The sequence below is a fragment of the Chenopodium quinoa genome, unplaced genomic scaffold (genome assembly GCF_001683475.1).
Source record: "Chenopodium quinoa cultivar QQ74 unplaced genomic scaffold, ASM168347v1, whole genome shotgun sequence".
Classification (NCBI taxonomy): domain Eukaryota; kingdom Viridiplantae; phylum Streptophyta; class Magnoliopsida; order Caryophyllales; family Amaranthaceae; genus Chenopodium; species Chenopodium quinoa.
In genome coordinates, this window is record NW_018742418.1 from 489,231 (window position 1) to 510,151 (window position 20,921).

At 42.7% G+C, this 20,921-nt stretch overlaps 1 protein-coding gene across 3 annotated transcripts; it reads right to left on the reverse strand.

Moving 5' to 3' along the window:
* Positions 1-2,712: 2,712 nt before the first annotated feature.
* On the reverse strand, positions 2,713-20,444 carry LOC110708218 (WAT1-related protein At3g28050-like). Of its 3 annotated transcripts, none has more exons than XR_002508664.1 (9): positions 19,882-20,444; positions 19,708-19,773; positions 19,449-19,562; positions 18,599-18,833; positions 5,656-5,814; positions 5,388-5,536; positions 4,854-5,068; positions 2,834-4,616; positions 2,713-2,733 (listed from the first exon to the last, which is right to left on the reverse strand). XR_002508664.1 is itself a non-coding variant. In XM_021886312.1 (7 exons), the coding sequence occupies exons 1-7, from the start codon at positions 20,052-20,054 to the stop codon at positions 4,900-4,902; spliced, it is 1,065 nt and encodes a 354-aa protein (XP_021742004.1). In that variant the 5' UTR covers positions 20,055-20,444; the 3' UTR covers positions 4,627-4,899. The 3 variants fall into 3 exon arrangements, 1 of the variants encoding a protein (XP_021742004.1); XR_002508665.1 differs by having other exon boundaries at positions 2,719-2,733; positions 2,854-4,616; XM_021886312.1 differs by lacking the exons at positions 2,713-2,733; positions 2,834-4,616 and having other exon boundaries at positions 4,627-5,068.
* Positions 20,445-20,921: the final 477 nt, after the last annotated feature.

Sequence of the window (20,921 nt, forward strand, 5' to 3'; positions counted from 1 at the left end):
TGTTCCTCGTTTGCAAAAACGTAGCACAGTATCCCTACTAGATGCAACCATCATCTTTTGTCTTGCTCGGAAAATAAAAATAAACTTTCCAAAATTGATGATTGAACATTTGGCTTTCTATGCAAATAAATCTACTATTCCATATGGATCTCTCCTCACTGTGTTGTTTAAGTCTTTTGGGATTGATGTTGAAAGTGAGTCACCCACTTATATTAAACCTGAGAACATTCTCTCGGAGCAATCTTTGCTTCGCCTGAGCCTTAAACTTGAGAGTGGGATACTTACTTTCTTGACGAGAGGAAGTGAGGAGAAAAATCGTGGAAAAGGGAAAACACAGGTTGTAGAGGGAGATACAAGTGAGTCAGAAGAGGAGGAAAGTGAGTCTGAAAAAGAGGAAAATAAAGAAAAAGGAGAGGAAGAAAAAGGAGAGGAAGCAATTTCTGAGGGGGAACCTCAGGAGGCAGATTCTGAGGAAGAAGAGGAGACTCAGAGTGAGGGGGAATCTAGCTCAGAAAGTGAGAGTCTCGACCTCCCTTATACAGGAGGACTAAGGCGGAGTAAGAGGAAAATTGTCAAACCTGCTACTTCTACTCTAAAGCCTGTGATCATTGAAGACATTAGCTCTTCTGATCACTCAGACCCTGATTTCACCCCTACACAAGTTCCTTTTGCCTCCGAGCCATCTCCTGTTCCTGCCTCTCCCACAAACCAAGCTAAACCCTCTTCCCCTCCTGTTTCACCAAAACAGACTTCTCCCTCTCCCTCCCCAGCTTTTCCTACATCACAGCCTACATGCTTTGCTGCCTTCTCTGGAACAAATGCTTCTGTTTTTGATATTCAACAGGTGAAAGCAGAAATGGAGAAGCTGATAAAGATGGTGTGCACAAAGCTGGAGGACATGGCAAAGCAGCTGGCTTCTCTTCAACGCCAAGTGCAGGCTGTGGCAGATGCTCAGGCAACCAGTTTTACTGGGATGGAGAACAAAGTTGATGCTGCTGAGAAGAACATACTGCACAGCACTCAGGAGATATTGGAGACGATTAACAGGGTGGCTTTTGAAGAGGTGGAGGAAGCTTCCAATGACCCCAAAACCCCAGCTGATGAACCTACTTACTCACCATAATTGCAATTTCAAACTTGTCACTTTTACTTCTTTTGTTTTTGCTTGTTCCATTCGGATTTCAGTTTGTAACTCATAACTTTTGCTGCTCTTTCCTGCTTTTGTTTTCGTCTATGGGAACTTGGCTCGTATTTTTCATATGATTGTGTGTGTTTGCTGATGATTTAGTACCTAACTTATTTTTGCCTTGCATTATTTGAGCTCACTATTCCCTACGTAGTCTAGTGGGAGTATAGCAAAATGTTTTTTTTCAATCTTTTGATAATGCCAAAAGGGGGAAAAGACAAACTTTATGGCGGCTAAAGTGTTTACCAAGGAACTCACACATCGAAGGTACAAACTTTTGCTAAGTTCAGTTTTTAAAGTCTTTGTTAATTTTTCTTTTGCTCAGTTTTTTTTTAAAAAAAAAAAAAAAAAAAAAAAAAAAAAAAAAAAAAAAAAATACTTTTTAATATTTTTCTAAGTTCTTTAATTGTTTTTTTTGTTTTCATGCCTTACTTTAAATTTTTGTTGCATGCCTGGATGATTTTATTTACCTAAGTTTGTCAATGTTTGTCATCATCAAAAAGGGGGAATTTGTTGAGCCTTTTGGTTTTGATGGACAAATTGACAAACTCGACTAATGAATGTTTTGAGTCTTTGGTGAATAAAGGATTCAAGCAAAGTTCGTTCCGGAGTAGGAACTTGGATGCGGAGTAGCATTCTCTAAAAAGCCTCGTGCAAATCTCACGTTCTAGTTTTAATTGTGAGCACTCAATATTATAAAGTCGGAAAGGAACTCAATGACTTATGTTAAAAAGACTACTGGAATAAAAGTTAGTTTTAAAAGATAATTTCTTAAAGAAAAGATAATTTGTAAAAGTTTTAATAAAGATAATTATCGAAGATAATTATCTAGTTGTTTTAATAAATAATAAATCTTTTCAAATAAAATCTTTTTAAACAAACTTTTGATAATCTTTTTAAACAAATATTTGATAAGGATAGCAAGCGGTTTTTTTGTGTGAAAATCTTTATACGGCTAATGATTATCAAGTTGATTAAGATAGTGGACTAATTAGATAAGGCTAGGAAACCTCTTCATGATTACCATCTGTCAAGATAACTCCACAAGTTGTTAGTGGGTTGTTGGCATGTGGACGTGATTATAGTGGAGGTTAATGACTAAGCCTTCTCTATAAATACTCATGCAAACTATCTCAGCAAAACATAACTCTTAAGCATAAAAATTCCAGTAGCCATCTAATAACATAAAGAGAGTTATTTTCCTTCATATATTCTTGAGTGCAATAGGTATTTGTAATCACAGATTGTATACAAGTACTTTGGGGTTGGGATTGTGAGTTTGTAAGGTGAGGTTAAGGAAGCTTCGTTGCTGAAGTCTTCTGTGAGAGTTGGGAACAAGTTCCTAATTTGGGGAACTTGTTAACGGGTTTGAATCTTCACTTGTACAGAGTTTGATTACATAGTGGAAATTTAGAAAAGCCTATATCTTCTCTCGTCATTATTTCATTTAGTTAAATTCCGCAAAAAGTTTTTAGATTTCACCTCAAATACAATTCACCCCCCCTCTTGTATTAGCCAGTTAGACTTTCACCCTGACTGTCACATCCCTGCAAACAACAAAGAAAGTTATAAAGATTATTAGAAAACTCAAAACAAAAAAAACAAAAAAAAAATAAAATTACAAGGGTGTAATGTAACAAGTAAGACCTTGGTTGTCATAAGCTTACTGGTATTGTACCCTAACTCAGATAGGGTTTTGTTCCGAGACCCCTTTGGTCGGCCTCGAGGCTTCTTTTTAATTATTGGATCTTGAATACCAACATTGTTGCTCGTGGATCCGTGACTGATATTGAATTGGGGTTAGGTCTTGCACAACCAGTGTTTGGTGTCGTTGTTGGTGGATTATGGGTGTTTGGTAGTTCAGTAGGAGTTGACATTGGTGCGGATGCATGGTGAGTAGGTGTTGAACTTGGTGTGGTGGCTGGTTGCTGAAGAACCAATTTCAGAACTTGGTAAAAGTGAGTTCTCCATCAGTTTTGCACGACGTTCTTTGACAATTTCACGAAGCTTCGAAATTGCTCCACGGACAGCCTCTACTGTATCATCATCTACTGCAGACACTTCATCACACAAAGATTCAAGATCAGGGATCAAGGCGTTGCACCGTTTGCATTCTTTGAAATGTGTGGGATCATGGTATGCAACTTTGACCCGGGTGTGCCTCCTAACCACATCTTTCCGCCACCAAGCAAGTACGTATTTTGGGGGAATATCTATGACCATATTCTGATCCCACACTCTTATGACGTGCCTGCATAGAATCATATCCTTCTCGAACTTACGGCAGTCACAACTACTATCTTTTGTAACAGGATTGAATGTCACTGAGTAAAACCTTTTTAGGTCAGTCACTTTAACTTTAGTGGTGCCACTTTTCCTAATCCAAACTCGATCTTCAATCAAGTACTGAATTGCTTCCGCACTTATAATGTCCTCCACCTTCGGAATGACGTACAACATCCGAGCACATTCTCTTTGGACTTCCTAAAATTTCGCATCAGTGTAAATTTTTTTGAAAATACCTCTCGACTTTAAATCCACTAACAAGCCGCCTTATGTATTTGCAATCCCTATCATCAGCATGAGTCTCATCACTCACCCGCTTCTTCATGGCTTGGCAATATTTTTCAGGAAATTCATGGAGTTTAGTGTGCCTATTAACAAATCCATCAAAGAACCTATTAATGGTCTCTACCCTCTACGTCGTTTTCATCCCAGCCCAAAAGTACTCTTTCATCTAAGCCGGCACCCACATGTGCCTCTCTACAAACAACCCTTGCAGCCATTCATTGTCTTCTAAATTATACAACTTCATTGCTTCACACCACCGTCTTTGGAATTCATCAATAGTGAAGCCGTCGTATATCACATTCTTCAAAAGATTCTTGAAATCGTTATACCCGAGACATGTGGCATAGAAATCCAAAGAGAGCGTGGTTAAAATAAACAAGTGAGTGGTTTATATAAGCAACAAATAAGCAACAGAACTGCAAAATTAATTTTAGAAGTTTATACTAATAATAAAAAGGAATTTACACAGACAAACTTGCTCATTTCATCTTTTCTCTATTTTTCCTTTTATGTATTATCCTGTTTATAATAGTGAGGATTCTTAGTAGACCTAATTAGGACCATGAGGCTTTTCACAAGACTCTTTCTTCCAATCATCTTGATTCTTCAAGGACTTCAATTTTCTTAAAATTGGAAAAAAGAATCTTATGAAAAAACACATGGAACTAATAAACCACAACCACTTTCATGGCAACATGAAGGATGTAACTTCAAGACAGCAGGAAGTGTGTAGATCATAAGGCAGTATAAATGGGGTAAATGGTTTTCAAAAGGTGCTTAAGAAGTGAAGATAGTATGTGCACGAGGTATACGTTAAACACTTTTAAGTATGCAGTATCTATAACTATATGCACGAGGTGCTGAAGAAGTGAAGAGAGTTCCTTGAAAAAAAGGTGCTGAAGAGAGTTGTCATAAATTAGTGTTTTTAGACTTTTTATATATTAACTAATTCAAAAGATACTCATCCCTTTTTTTTTTTTTTTTTTTTTTTTTTTTTGTAAGCCAAAAGATACTCACTTTGTTACGCCTTTAATTGGTCACAAATTGTACAAATTTATGGTTAATTACAGTTTGCTACGACACTAGCTAGTTGACAAGACATTAAATTGAATTACTCAATCATTGGACAAACTTGTGAAATTTTATGCATCTATGCTTCTGTTCTGCAACATAGGAACTTTATGAGAACAAATCTCCTCTTCAGTGTTGGTTAACCATCTATTCTCATCAACTTCCTTGTGTGTTTCTTCTTCGGCCTTCCCCTTCATCACGGTGTAGAATCCCAAAGCTATGATTATTCCTCCAATAACACTGTATGAGAAACATTTTTTTCAATGTTTAGCATTTCACTATGATATACATTGAGGTATGCCATAAGATATGCTCAAAAAGATTTACTAGTATACACGGTTGTTATTATAAGATCTACGAGTACTTCGTTTTAGACAATTATCACATGTCGGTATAAGGATCAATGAAAAACACATGTTTCCATTTGAAAGAGGTAACCAATAATTGTTACATCTTATAACCTAATATAGGACGGGAACCTCTTTTATACATGTTACACATTGAATGCCTAAGTAATAATAATTTGAAATGATTGAATTTGAAAAAATAGTGTTTGTACCTCCCAACATGAAGAACATCTCCTAGGAAAGAAACACCCAAAATAACAGCAATAATCATTTGAAGTGGCTTAAACATAGCCACAAATACTGATCCCTTAACTCTGCATGCCCAAGTATTCACGGTATTTACTATACCAACATCGAAAGCCTGGTAAAATATCAATTGTAACAAATGAACACCAATTAGTGTTAATTTTGATAATTTAATTTGGTTTTAATTAAAAAGATAATTAACATGATGATCTAGCTTTAAGTTTGAATTATTACCCCAAAGAGAATAGATATTATTTCGATATTAATGGTTGGTGTCCAAACACTTGCATCATTTTCTGCAATTAAAGTAACGATTGCTGCCACTATTGTTTCAAAGAAGCAGCTTATTAGTGTTATTAGCACCTCTGAATGGAAATCTCTTGCAATCCAAGTCTGAAAAAAAAAAAAACATTATAATTGAAAAAGGAGATATTGTTATTATTACTACAATAGTCTACTAAGTACTTTATATACGTATGACAGAAAAATTTTAAATACAAAATCATAAAATAATACAAAGTATGAGATAATCAAACAAATTTGAGACATAGGTTATACTTTGTATCACTTTCATGGATAACAAATAGACAAGTTTGAGTTAAAAATTCACGAACCTCATCTCAATAAAAGAAAAATACGGAGTACTTTTTTTTTTAACAAAATATGGAGTACTTTACTAGCTACCTTTGTTCCTTATTGTATTGTTATTAACATTTTTTTTGCACAAGATTTAAGAAAAAAAACTAGTGTGTGGTTCGGACAATGCCCCGAGTTATTATTTTATACACTTGTAATTGAATAGATAGGTTCATTCTTTATTACTTATTTATTCATTATTTGTTTATTTATAACTAGTTTAAGTCTTGTGCAATGCACGGATTTTACTTAACCTAATTATGAATTACAATGTCAATTTAACAATGTATATAGAATATACTTCGTATATAGTTGCTGAATTGAAAGTTAAATATTACTCCGTATAGGATTATAAATTAATATTCATGAAGATTTGTAATTAAAAAAAAAAAAGTAAAAGTGACGGGAATATTTTTAATCAGAACATGACAAGTGTTACGTCAGAATCGCTTTTAGTATTATGTTATTGATAGTTTTTTCATAAAACCTTTGAATAAATTATTTATGGAACAACTATTGACTAATTATATAAACATGTCCTTCTTATATAATTTATAATATAATGAAAATAAAGACATAATTATTATCAAAATAATTAAATAACTAAAAGTAATTTATAACAATAGTTAATTTTTCTTGTGTGCATTACCTCGATGAACATTATTAGCAAATAATATAATCGATTTTTGTAAGAGTTGCAGTTATTAAATGTTCAGACCTTCAATATATATATATATATATATATATATATATATATATATATATATATATATATTTATATATATATATATATATATATATATGCTTATAGTTAAAAGATGACATGGCGAGTGTTTCGGGGTTTTTTAATGTGTCCTGCGGGAGAGTTACAATTCCAAGAATGCCCTTCGACGCCTGTGCCTGCAAAATCACGAAGACTCCTGGGGGTAGGAGCTCCGCCTCCGACGATCAAGTTAGTAAAGATACGGGAGGTAGAATGCACGTAATGTTGAAGTTACTTCTCGCGTAATGGGAGAATTCCGCAATTAATATTGCTCGGGGTAGGTGTTTGTTTTTATGAGGAGTATTCAATGTAAGCAATGAATGTTTAGATGCCCATTAATGAGGGTCCTTCCACTATTTATAGTGGGGAAGGGATGGTTCCCCTTTTAGGGTTTAGAGGACACGTGTCAGCAGAGGATTGGAGCCCTGCTGACCAACGGCTGGATGCCACGTGTCACTAGGCCATTGGGCCACGCGTTTAGGGTATTTTTACCCCAAACATTTGCCCCTCACTGGTGCTGACGTGGCAGGGTGCCACGTGGCGCCGGTGAAAGGTTTTTTTTTTTTTTTTTTTTTTTTTTTTTTTTTTTTTTTACAACTCTTCAGATTCTTTTTTAAGGATGGAAAAGCAGAAGGCGAAGAGTCACGACTCTTCACCTTCTGGGACAAATCCTATAAATAGGAGAAGATGTCCCCCGAGCTCTCATTTACAAACTTTGCCAAATTTCTGAAAATTTGAGAGCAGCCGGCAATTCGAGAGTTGAGAGCATTCGGAGTTGAGATTCGTTGAGAGCAACCGGTCTGCAGACCGTCTGGGTCGTTGCAAGCTAGCTAAAGGTTTTCGAGAGGGTAATCAGAGAAACCCAGCCGGATTTTGAACCGCCTGCGTCTTCGCAAGCATCCCAAAGAATTTCCAGATTTTCTTCTAGGTACCGTCTCTATTCTTTCTAGCTTTTTCATGTATTTCCGTTTGAGTCTTTTACTCGCATTTTTGTTCATTGGTCCCATAAGTAGATGGACCCCTTATACCCATACCCGGAACCTAGCTGTGAACTCAGCCGGTTTATTAGTACGGCTGAGTCTAGAACTGGGTCTGCCGCCTCTGTTCTTTGGGACAACCCTTTTTCAACACCCATATCGACCGACTCTGTGTCTGTGCAGGACACAATGGCCAGAATCCGGTCTACTGCCAGAGATCCCAACTATAGAAGTGGGAGCTCAGATGAGCAGCCGCCTGAGGTCCCAGCTTCAGGCGGTGAAGTAGAGCAAGGAGAGGTAGAGCAGAGAGGCTCACCCGGGGGCACTCCTAGCACCCCGGGTGATAGCATTTTAAACGAAGAGACTGCTCCCCTCCAGGAGACCAGAGAGCAGGTAGGCTCTGATAAGGAGGTCTCCAACTCCCCAGCCGGCTCTGATGCCGGTCACGTTCAAAGTAGCAGTAGCAGCTACTTAACCGAATCTGAGGATAGCGAGGAGGCGGAGAGGCCTTCTTGGGATAATAGGAACGATCCTCTCATGATCGCCGTCTCCTCTAAGGACCGCGAGCTCATGCGGGCTGCGCTGCCAGATTTTATCAAACGGCGGCCGCTGGGGGGTGACTATACAATAAAAATCCCGGCTGCTCTGGGAACAATATGGTGGGAGGATGGACAACCGAACGCGAACGCTTGGTTCGGGTGCTACGAGGCGGCCTTCTTGGCCGGAGTCCGCTTCCCTCTCCACGACACAATAAAAGTCATACTTAGGGGGTATGGCCTGGTTCTCTGGCAATTAACCCCCAACTCATGGGTAAATATTTTAGGGTATATCGCCGCCTGCGAGATGCAGGGCCTCAACCCCGGCTGGGAGGCGTTTGCCCACATGCATTACTTGAGTAGGAGCCTAGGCGGCTGGAGAGCCTGGTATACCTTGACCACCCAGCCCAAATACCTTATGACCTTGGACAAGCCATCCAAATGGTCGGACTGGAAGCACCGGTTCTACTTGGTTAAGGCCCCAACTACGGCAGAGAACAGAGAATTCCGGATCTACAACCGGAAACCAGAACTCTTGGGGACCAAGTGCTGCCTGCCCCCTGTCCCGGAGGATGATAGAGAGACCATCCTTGACTCCGGGTTTTTTGAGTTAGTTCCTGACACCCTCTCATCCGGAGAGATAGTAAGGGTACCTAGAAACTGGGTGCCCAAACATGAATTTTTTAGGGACGAATGCTTCTTGTCCGCTTGTGGTCTAAGCAGCATGTTTAAAAAACGTATGTATTCGGAACTCAGCCGGTTTCTTTCGAACCGGATGCTTTTATTTCCTTGCTTGTTTATTATTCTAACCGTGTGCCTTCCTCTGCAGAAGAAGCCAAGAAAATGCTGCCCACCAAGAAGACACCGGCTAGGTCGGCTGCCGACATCCGGAAAGCCAATCTCGAGAAAAAACTTGCTGCCCAGGCGGCGAGGAAGGTATAACCGTCTGATCCTTCTCGTTTATTTCAATCCTTTTATCCCAGGACTTATATTTTTCTCGTTTACAGGACAGGAAGTAGATGCCCCGGTCCCTTCAAAAACAGGTCAGGCCTCCGCCGACCCAACAAGAGTCTGCATCCAAGGTGCAGAAGACAGCCGACCGGCAAACTACCGGCGGCAAATCAATAAAGGTCCCAAGCGGGCCTGGATCTGCGGATGTGCTTTCTGCCATCCCATTGAGGACCGCAACCGGTCCCTCTGAAGGCCGTTCGGGCCGCCAAGGTAACTTCGACCTTACACTGCTTGACCTGCCCATGCGGGTCAAGTCTTATTCACAGTCTCGATCGCAGCCGGGGGATTCTCCAATCAGCCGGCAATCTATAGGCAGAGCATATGCGAGTTTCTCACCGTCTGTTTCTGGTGCAGATAATTCTCCCCGCTGGCCGGACGGGGCACAATATGCCCGGGCCATGCTGAAAGCCGTCCCCAGGGACGAGAAGGAGGCGATCCCTGGGATCAACTCCTTTAATGCCGACCGGGTGCTGGTCGACCTGGCCGATGTATGCTCCAACAACCATGCGGTAATTTTCTTGACGTGCATTTTTAAATATGCAGTATTAACCGGCTGTATTTTTGCAGGCTATGCTGCGCGTAGAGGGGCTCAAACGAGCTTATACCCGCAAGTCTGAAGAGGTAAGGAGAAGCAAACGGGCTGTTGATGACGCCCATAATGTTGCTGACTACTCTTTGTACATGCATGGCTTAGAATCTAAATCTATACGCATGGAACAGGCGGAGAAGACCAAGGCCCTCCAACAGCAGATTGATCAACTGAAAAACCAAGTTGACCAACTGCAGGCGTCCCTGGATGATGCCAATAAAAAGTTGGAGGAACAGAAAGAGCCCCTCCAACGGCTGAGCAAGGCGGAGACTGAAAATGGCCGCCTCGCCAAAGAGAATGAGCGCCTGCGCAAAGAGGCGGCTGCTGCCAATGAGAACTTCAAGGCCACCTTGGAGGCGGAGCAGGACAGGCTCATTGAGGAGAATGAGCTTGATTGTGCAAACCGGATGCGACGGGCGTTTTCCCTCATCCACCCGGAGACGGACTTCACCGTCTGGGAACTCGCCTTCAAATATTCTGATCTTGCTATTCTGGCCGAGGAGGCGAATGAGCCGGGACCCGGACCCTATGACGCTTGGGTTGGGGAGGAGATTGCGCGAAGGCAGGCGGAGGCTGCTGAAGAGGAAGTTGTTCCTGAAGCCGACGCAGCCGCTCACCCTGATCCAACCCAGGACCAACCGGAAGAGGACCGGTTCACTGTTCGCCTGGAGTAGCAACTACCTCCCGGCCTGCGCGCCTTGCATTATCTTGTAATAGCGCCGGATGAGATGGGCTAAGCTGTAATAATTTTTATTTTGAATATTAACATTTTCACCGGCTGAGCTGGCTTTTGAATGCACTCTGTTTTTCACACTTGGCTTTTGAATGCTTTTTATGTTTCTGCACTTCAATACTAGAATTCTTGTTATTTTTTTATACATATTTTCTGCGAGGATAACCAAAAGAACCCCGCCGGTAACACTACCGCTTGGGTCTTCACAAACAGCAAAGAAATTTGCAAGGGTTGCCAAGAGGACCCCACCGGTAACACTGCCGTCTGGGTCTTCGCAAACTAGGCGAAGAAATTTGCAAGGGTTGCCAAGAGGACCCCACCGGTAACACTGCCGTCTGGGTCTTCGCAAACTAGGCGAAGAAATTTGCAAGGGTTGCCAAGAGGACCCCACCGGTAACACTGCCGTCTGGGTCTTCGCAAACTAGGCGAAGAAATTTGCAAGGGTTGCCAAGAGGACCCCACCGGTAACACTGCCGTCTGGGTCTTCGCAAACTAGGCGAAGAAATTTGCAAGGGTTGCCAAGAGGACCCCACCGGTAACACTGCCGTCTGGGTCTTCGCAAACTAGGCGAAGAAATTCCGACCCAAAACCAAACCGGATGGCGTCTGGGTAATTGCCCCTGGATAGCGGTCTGGGCCTTTGCAAGCCAGGCGGCTATCCATATGATATAGCTCGAATATACACTAAGTGCCAACATTAGATTCGGGAGCCAGTCGGTTTATACTGAAATACCGGTCGGGACTTCGCAAAAGAATCACGCCAGATTAGGATGTCCATTCACCGGTTGGGCTTTTGCAAGCATACCCCTGAATGAATTATGGCCTAGACCAAATGTTTTTAGGCCTGCTCTTAGAGAGTCAGGCGGCGGTATTGAGTACCGGCTGAATTTTGGAATCAGCCTTTAGTGGTACTTCCAAAAAGTGAGCCGGCTGCAAGTTTGGGGTTGCTAGCCTGCCCTTTTTTGGTGCGAAGGATCGTCAGGCGGATTTGTCCGCCTGTGTGATCGCTTAGAACAATTTACCACCCAAATGGGAGATGTTCTCTTCGATGAATTCACCCGTATGGGCGTCACCGGATGAAAAAATTAGTTACTGGTGCCGCTTGTGGTAGGCACAAGACATGGCGGCTGTATACAAAATTGAATATAATTCTCATCATTTGAAAATTTACAAAAGATGTACAATACTTAGAAGTAGTATTTTTTGAGGTTATCTACATTCCAAGTTCTAGGCAACTTTCTTCCGTCTGGAGTTTCCAGGCGGTAAGTGCCATCTCGTACTTCTTCAAAGATCTGGTAGGGTCCCTCCCAATTTGGGGTTAATTTGCCTTGTTCATTGGCCCTACCGGTTGCCTCCATTTTGCGAAGCACAAAATCTCCTTCTTTCAAAGGTCTTTTACGAACCCGCTTGTTGTAGGCTCTAGTCATACGCAGACGGTAGATCTCATGACGCAAGGCAGCATTCCCCCTTCGCTCTGGGAGAGCGTCTAATGCCAACCGCATGGCTTCCCAGTTAGCCTTCTCATCATATAACATAATGCGTAGAGTAGGCTCATAATGTTCAATGGGAAGAACTGCTTCAGTGCCGTATGTCATGAGAAATGGGGTCTCACCGGTTGCCCCCTTTTCGGTTGTCCGGATAGCCCAAAGGACATGAGGTAATTCCTCTGCCCATAGTCCACCGGCTCTTTCTACTTTCTTCTTTATCCCGTCTGAGATCAACTTGTTAAAAGCCTCAACTTGACCGTTTGCCTGAGGACGACCAACGGATGCAAAACAATGGGAAATTCCTTGGTCTCCCAATCAGGTCTTCAGGACAGGCGTTTCGAACTGCGGTCCGTTGTCGAAAACCATGGACATTGGAACCCCGAACCGGGTGATGACGTTTCTCCAGATGAAAGAAATCACGTCTTTCGTTTTAATCCCTTTTACCGCCTCTGCCTCAACCCATTTGGTGAAGTAGTCTACTGCTACAAGAATGTAGCGGCGGCCGCCTGTCGCAGGCGTATAAGGTCCCAAAATGTCCATGCCCCATTTAGCGAACGGAACCGGACTATGGATTGCCGTGAGATCTGTTGCCGATTGATGTATCAACTTAGCGAATTTTTGGCACTTGTCGCATCTCTTTACTAGATCCATGGCATCCGCTTCAAGAGTGGGCCAGAAGTACCCTTGCCGCCTGGTTCTTCTGGCCAGGGACCTGCCGCCAATATGCGAGGCACAAAACCCCGCATGCAGATCTTCCAAAACTTCTCTCCCCCTATCCGGGGTTACACATTTCAAAAACGGCTGCAGGTATCCCTTCCGGAGGAGTTCCCCTTGATGCATAACAAAACTTGAAGCACGCTTCTTGAGCGCTGATGCTTCTGAAGGGTCATCCGGCAAGGTACCATCCGTCAAAAAAGACCGGATGGGATCCATCCAGGTGGCACTTCTGTCCAGGACTCCAATGGGATCATTCTGAATACTTCGTTTTTCAATGACTTCCCAAAAGACCGTCCTAGGAGCATCACAGGAGGCTGATGATGCCAACTTTGAGAGGGCATCCGCCTGATTGTTTTCAGACCGGGGCACCTGTCGCAGATGAAATTCATCGAAGGACCCAGCCTCCTCTTTGACCGCCTGCAAATATTTGATCATAGCCGGATGGGTGGCTTCGTAGTCACCACGGTATTGGCTAACGATCAGCTGTGAATCTGAGCAGGCGTCGACCTTTCTTGCACCGGCTGCCTTACACATGCGCATTCCGGCTAGCAGGGCTTCATACTCTGCCTCATTGTTGGAGGCTTGGAACTTAAACCGTAGTGCATATTCAAACTTATCCCCTTCCGGGGAATGACAGATAACACCTGCACCACAGCCGTTCACCGTAGAGCTGCCGTCTACAAATAACTTCCAGACCTGATCAGGGTTTTCCGGTTGCACCGGCCTAGTCATCTCGACAATGAAGTCGGCAAAACGCCTGACCTTTCACTGCCCGCCTGGGTTCAAAAGTTATCTCAAGGCCTTGTATTTCAACAGCCCACTTGATCATTCTACCGGATGACTCTATAGCAGTCATCGTGCGCTTGAGCGGCTGATCTGTGTATACCACAACCGGATGTGCCAAAAAATAAGGCTTCAACCGCTTGACTGCTACGAATAAGGCCAACCCAAATTTTTTGATCATGGGGTATCGGAGCTCAGCATTTTTAAGGACATGGCTGATGAAGTACACCGGCAGCTGAATGCCGTCTCTCTCAGCGAGGAGAACGGCACTAAGGGCGTGATCAGAGACGGCTAGGTACATGTACAGAACCTCCCGGGGTAGGGGGCTCACTAGCCTTGGCAAAGAATGCAAGTGCTGCTTAAGCCTCTGGAATGCCGCCTCTGCTTCTTCACCCCATTCAAACCTTGACCTCTTCCTGATTGCCTGGAAGAAATAGAGGCACTTGTCACCTGACCGGCTGAGGAACCTCCCCAATGCCGCCAGGCAGCCGGTCAACTTCTGGACCTCTTTTACAGTGCGGGGAGACTTCATGTCAATTACCGCCTGTATTTTTTCCGGATTAGCTTCGATGCCTCTTTGGTCAATCAAGAATCCGGGAAACTTCCCAGACTCAACACCAAATACGCATTTCTTTGGGTTAAGCATGACCCGGTGCCGCCTGAGTGTGGTGAAGGTTTCTCGCAGGTCTGCTAGGTGATCCGTCTGTAGCTTGGATTTGACTATCATGTCATCGATATACGCCTCTACATTCCTGCCAATCTGGTTGATAAAAACGGTGTTTATCATGCGCTGGAATGTAGCCGGTGCATTCTTCAACCCAAACGGCATCACTGTATAGCAGAATAACCCCTGATCAGTGACGAAAGCCGTCTTCTCCTGATCTTTCTTCCAGAGGGGTATTTGATGGAAGCCGGAATAGGCATCCATAAAGCTCATTAGCGCATGGCCGGCTGTTGAGTCGACTAGGCTGTCAATCTTTGGAAGCGGGTAGCTATCTTTTGGGCATGCTTTGTTCAGATCTGTGTAATCCACACACATCCGCCAAGTACCGTTCGGCTTCTTTACTAGAACGACATTTGCCACCCAATCCGGGTAGTAGCATTGCCTAATGAACCCAGCATCCAACAGCTTTTTGACCTCAGCCGCTGCCGCTTGAGATCTTTCTCCACCATGATCCCTCTTTTTCTGCCTAACCGGCTGCTTTTTGGGATCTACGGCTAGCTTGTGGACAGCAAGATCCGGGCTGACGCCTGGCATCTCTTCCACTTCAAAGGCAAAGATGTCTTTGAATTCCTTCAGCAGCTGGAGCAAGCCTTCTCCCAACCGTTCGAAGGCTACCGTCCCGACCTTGACTGTTCTTTCGGGACGGCTGTCATCTAGGATGACATCAAGGCAGTCACCAGCCGGCTGAGGTCGTTGGTCATCTGACCTTTCCCCGGCTAGTGATTGCTATTTCTCCTTTTTGACGGGTGCCAGTTGGTCCGCCTTTCTTTTCTTACCGGCTGCCCTTGGAGCCGGGACTGCTGGGTCGCAGTTATCAATATCTATGGGCTCACCCTGGCCGGCTGCACCCATAGTTGTCTTGACGTCAGAGAGATAGCACTCTCTTGCCGTCTTCTGGTCCCCGCTTAGGGCACCGACTGTACCATCATCCTTTTGAAACTTGACCAACATGAGGGACGGGATGATGACAGCCTTAGATGCGTTGAGGGTAGGACGGCCAAATATCATGTTGTAGGCGGACAGCTTCTCCACAACTAAAAACTTGACTATCATGTGGCGTCCTTGCCCCTTTTCACCCAGCCGGATCGGAAGATCTATGCTTCCGACCAGATGCACTACTCCACCTCCAAAACCAACTAGTGGGTGAGGAGCCTGGTGCATGGTACCGGATGTGTACTTGAGCTTGGTCAAGCACTGATAACTGATCAAGTCAGACGAGCTCCCGGTGTCTATTAGGATTCGGCCAACCTTCTGGTTCGCAACCTTGCATTCGATGACGATGGGGTCATCATGAGGCCGCCTGACCTTGCCCCGGTCCTTTTCAGAAATAAGGACCTCAGGAAAGATGTCTTTCGACGCCTGGCCCTCATCCACTGAGTTGACCAGCTTCCTGATGTTGTCTTTGGTGCCCCGGATGGTAGGACCCCCTCCGGCAAAACCGCCTGCTATTGTGAAGATGGTCTCTTCATCCGTCTCGGAGTTTACTGGGCCGGTTTTTGCCGCCTGCCCTTTCTTGGCCTGGGTATTACCCTTAGCCTTGGGTAGGTAGGATTTTAGGGCCCCCTCATCTGCCAGACGGTCCAATAGCCGCCTGAGGCTATAGCAGCCATCGGTGTCGTGGCCGACATCCTCGTGGTATTGGCAATACTTGCTCTTGTCCCGTTTATTCACGGGGCTTTTCATTTCAGCCGGTTTGTCGAGAGACATCCGGTCTTTGATTTCCAGGAGGATGGTGGAGCAATCTTTTGCGAACTCGTATTTGGGGACATACGGTTCTGACTTCCGCCTGATCTTCTGGGCCGGCTGTCCTGATCGGTCAGCTGCCCAGACCCCTTTTCTCTTTTCTTCCTTTCTTGTCGGCTGATGCTGTTGCCGGCTCTCTTTTTTGTCAGACTTTTTAGAATCTGACGGCTGCTTGACAGCACAAAGCTCCGTCGCCTGTATATAGGCTTCAGCTTCAATTAACGCCTCTTGGAGGGTAGCAACCCTCTTCCGGACGAGGTCAAACTTAAAGGTCGACCCATCCTTCAGACCTTGAAAGAAGTCTGTATAGGCCACTTCGTTTGATAGTCCTGGAATCTGAATTTTCATCAGATTGAACCGTCTGACGTATGACCGGAGGCCCTCCCGGTCGCCCTGCTGTATTGCCCCTAGGTCGAGGCTAGTCTTTTTGGCAGGAATATTCATTGAGAAATTTGACGTAAACAAGTACGCCAAAGTTCGAAAGCTGTTGACGCAACCGGCTGGTAGGTTACCAAACCACCGCTGGGCTATGCCCTTGAGGGTAGCCGGGAAGCATCGACACCAGACGGCATCCTCTAACCCCTGAAAGTACATGAGGTTAGAGTAGGCCATTAGATGGTCTTCTGGGTTGGTGGTGCCGTCATAGGCCCCCACCAAAACATTCTTGATCTTAGGCGGCTGTGCCGCCTGGGTTATCTCGGGTGAGAACGCCGTTGGCTGTTCCCCCAAATTTAGCAGGCGCAGCTGCCAGTCCGTGGGTTGGTACGGCTCCTGCGCTTGCCCACCGAAAAGACCCGGTGACATAAAAGGGGATCCACCCAACCCATTCGGTGTGCCGAATAAGCCAGGCTGGATCACTTTGGGTCCAGACCGGGCAGAAGCTTCGCCCGTCTGGCTCCCAGGGTTCGTTCCCGTACGCCTGTGTGAGACGTCATGGAAACTGTCCGGGAAGGTCGACGTTGAGGCCGACGCAGACGCCTGACCTCGCTTCTCTTGGAGAAATGTGCGGGCGTCTGAGAATGTTTTCTTGGAGCCATCCGGCTGTACGTGCCGGATGGCCTTTCGCAGCTCCCCTTGAGGAAAACGGAGTCTGCTTGGATCAAACCTTAAGCCCTCCACCTCCTTTGGCTTGGGATGAGGGGTAGGAACTCGTTCTTTGACCGCCTTCTTTCCAGAAGGCTTCTTGGTCGGCTGACCCTTCTTTGGAGTAGCTGACCGGATGAGGCTCTTGATCTCACCCTTGAAACTATTCATGAAAGACATGAGTTCGTTTCTTGTAACGGGAGCTGAGCCCTCCACCGTCTGGGCAATTCCAGCCGGTTGCCCGGCTGGGTTGCTGGGAGCAGCTTGGCTGATTTCCCGTTCTCTTCTATCTTTAGCACGAGGGTGCTTCGTTCTGAAAGACCCATCCGGGGCCACATATGTTTCAATTTCGTCTCCACTTTCATGGTCCGTCTGGACCTCAGGCTCGACCACAGGCCATTTGCCCTGATTCGGTGACACAGTATCAGAAGTCATCTTAGAAGTACTCTCCCCACAGACGGCGCCAAATGTTTCGGGGTTTTTTGATGTATCCTGCGGGAGAGTTACAATTCCAAGAATGCCCTTCGACGCCTGTGCCTGCAAAATCACGAAGACTCCTGGGGGTAGGAGCTCCGCCTCCGACGATCAAGTTAGTAAAGATACGGGAGGTAGAATGCACGTAATGTTGAAGTTACTTCTCGCGTAATGGGAGAATTCCGCAATTAATATTGCTCGGGGTAGGTGTTTGTTTTTATGAGGAGTATTCAATGTAAGCAATGAATGTTTAGATGCCCATTAATGAGGGTCCTTCCACTATTTATAGTGGGGAAGGGATGGTTCCCCTTTTAGGGTTTAGAGGACACGTGTCAGCAGAGGATTGGAGCCCTGCTGACCAACAGCTGGATGCCACGTGTCACTAGGCCATTGGGCCACGCGTTTAGGGTATTTTTACCCCAAACAGCGAGGGTGCCACGTGGCACATAAATGTGAGATTGTAATTGGCAAAGGAATTCATGTGCACCAAAATATGCCCCTTTGCATCAGATAGAGGGATAAAAGTGTAAAATGTCATTATTAAAAGGTGTGAAGTGCAAAAGGAAACAAAAAATATCTTGTAATTGGTATATGATACGAAGTAGTCTAAAAGCCTATTCTTTTACGGGGTGTTTGGAATGAAAGAAATGGAGGGAAAGGAAGGGAAGGGAAATAGAGAGATTGGGTTTCCTTCATTTGGATAACAATTGAAGAAGGAAGGGAATTGGAGGGAGAGAAATAGAGGGATTAAATTGTAGGAAATTGATCTCTCCAACAATGGAGAGATTTAGAAGGAAAACTCACCATTTTTCCTTTCCTTCCCTTTCCCTCCCCTTTTCTTCTCCTCCCTACCCTTCTTTTCCTTACCCTTTCTATAACCAAACACACTGTTAGGGTATGCGTAAAGATTGAATAGTCTTACCTTTGCAATATAAGTGAGTGAGAGAAAAATGCTGCTAGTGGCAAGCAAGAGCGCTCCAACGGCCCAATTTGGTTGAGTTTCAAATAAAGAGTGAAGCGATAGCTTGTTTGGTGAAGAGAAAAATATGATTGATTGTCCTTGGTAGAATGTCACTATGAATGCTCCAATGATTGAGACTATTGTTCCAATCGACTTAAGTACGCTACTTTGTGCACTAAAATTTACCAACTCCATCCTACATATATATGAAAAACCACCATTTCAATCAATTAATTAATTAAAATATTCACCAACTTTTGAACTCATGTTAGAAACATAACTACATTTTGGTGGCAACTACCACTATTTAAAGTTTGTTAAGTACAAGTATAAAAGATAATGTTAGTTGATAGAGCATAGAAAAACTAAATAAGGTTGACTAATTTAAAATAATTTTATAATTTACAATAAAAATAAATATAAATATATATATATATATATATAACTTTCTACTTATGAAAATGAATATTACATACGAAGTACTACTCCGTGCTAGTACTTTATACGTGATATAAAACCCTTTTTTTTTTTTTTTTTTTAAGCCGTAGGGTAGAACACAAGCAATAGACTTAGAAAAATTAAACGAACTAAACCAGCAAAGGAAAAAAGGAAATAAAGATGTTAGTCATCATAATGTTAGTAACATCTTGTATGGCATAATGTAATGACTTTAACCAAGAATAGTACTTTAAGTAATGACTTTAAGCAAGAATACTACTTGTATGGCATAATGTTAGTCATGAAAAAAATGTTCTACCCAACCAAAGATACGCAATTAGCTAGAGTGTATCAGATATTCGAAATTAATTACCTCAAAATAATGGCTATGATGAATGTGAAAGCAGGGGAAAGATTATTCATTGCCGATGCAAGAGTTGGTGAGCTATATCGTATTCCAACGAACAAAAAGATGGAGCATCCACAACTGCATTTTTAATACATACCCAAAAAAAAGGTCAATTTAATTTTGAAGATCAGAATAATTTCAATAATCATTATTTCATTAATTTCAATATTAAATTGATCAACCATAGGAGAGAAACAGAGATAGAAAGATAAGAAATACAAACTTGAGAACTCCAAGCAGAAAAAGCCGCATAATTATAGACCACCCAATGGGCGGAGGTGGAGTTTTTCTGTTCATATCAATAAAAAAAATGACCTCGATAAATAATTATGTGACAACTAAATCCGAATACAGGTAGTAATTGACGAGCTTCTTGATGGAGCGATCGATAACGTACCTGTGTAAAAAGAAAGCCAAGGGAACAAGAAAGAAGAGAGAGATAGCATGAGTATAAGTAGTGAAGATATAGTTGCTCATTCCTTTAGCCATGGCTGCTTTGCTTAATGTATTTGTACTTACACTTATTCCTTCCATTGTTAATAATATTACTCCCAACTTCATTTCCCACATCTTTTTAAATTTTTATTTTATTGTTTTCTTATCGTTTCACAAGGGAATTTTCTCTCCACACTTATTACAAAGTATTTCTTTTGGTCTCACCAAAATTGAAAATACATACTTTTGGGCTTTTAATAGCAATTTAATCGTAGATAAGTCCACCATCACTCATTTACAAAATAAAAAAAAAAAAAATAAAAAAAAAATAAAAGATAAAAAAAAAGTAAATAATTAAATAGACCCACCATGATTGAGATTTTGATGAGAATGTACTTTGTTGGTTTATAATAAATTTGCTTTTAAATATTAAAAGTAATATCATTATAAAAAATGTCTTTATATGTCATCAAGTAAAAACATGACTTTTGAATTGATTATTAGAAGAGTTTTCTCCACTTATTAATGTGTTTGTTCCCTTAAAAAATGGATTATTACGTGGATAAGTACCAAATCAAATCTATAATAACTAATAACTAATACTAAAGAATTTACCGCTGACATTATAACTATCTACGTGGCAGTTTCTTATAAAAAAAAAAAAATTCCTACAAAACTATTATTGATATCATTCTTTTTCTTTTTTTTTTCAAGGTAAAGCTAATGTTTGGAAATAATTGATTTATTATACATTTTTCTATAAGCTTTTAAATACACAATTTCAATTCTATTCCCATGAAAAAGAAATAATTGACCATTGGTCTCTTTCACATTCTATTTTTCCACCTTTGTAAAAAATAATCTCATATATTTTGTAAGTGATTGTACAGTTTGGATTTTCCACTCTTTATTAATTCTTTACATTTTCTATAATAAATCAAAAACGAATGCTAACATCATGTCCTTCATTTTAGCTCAATTACTCTAAAAAGAGGGATCACG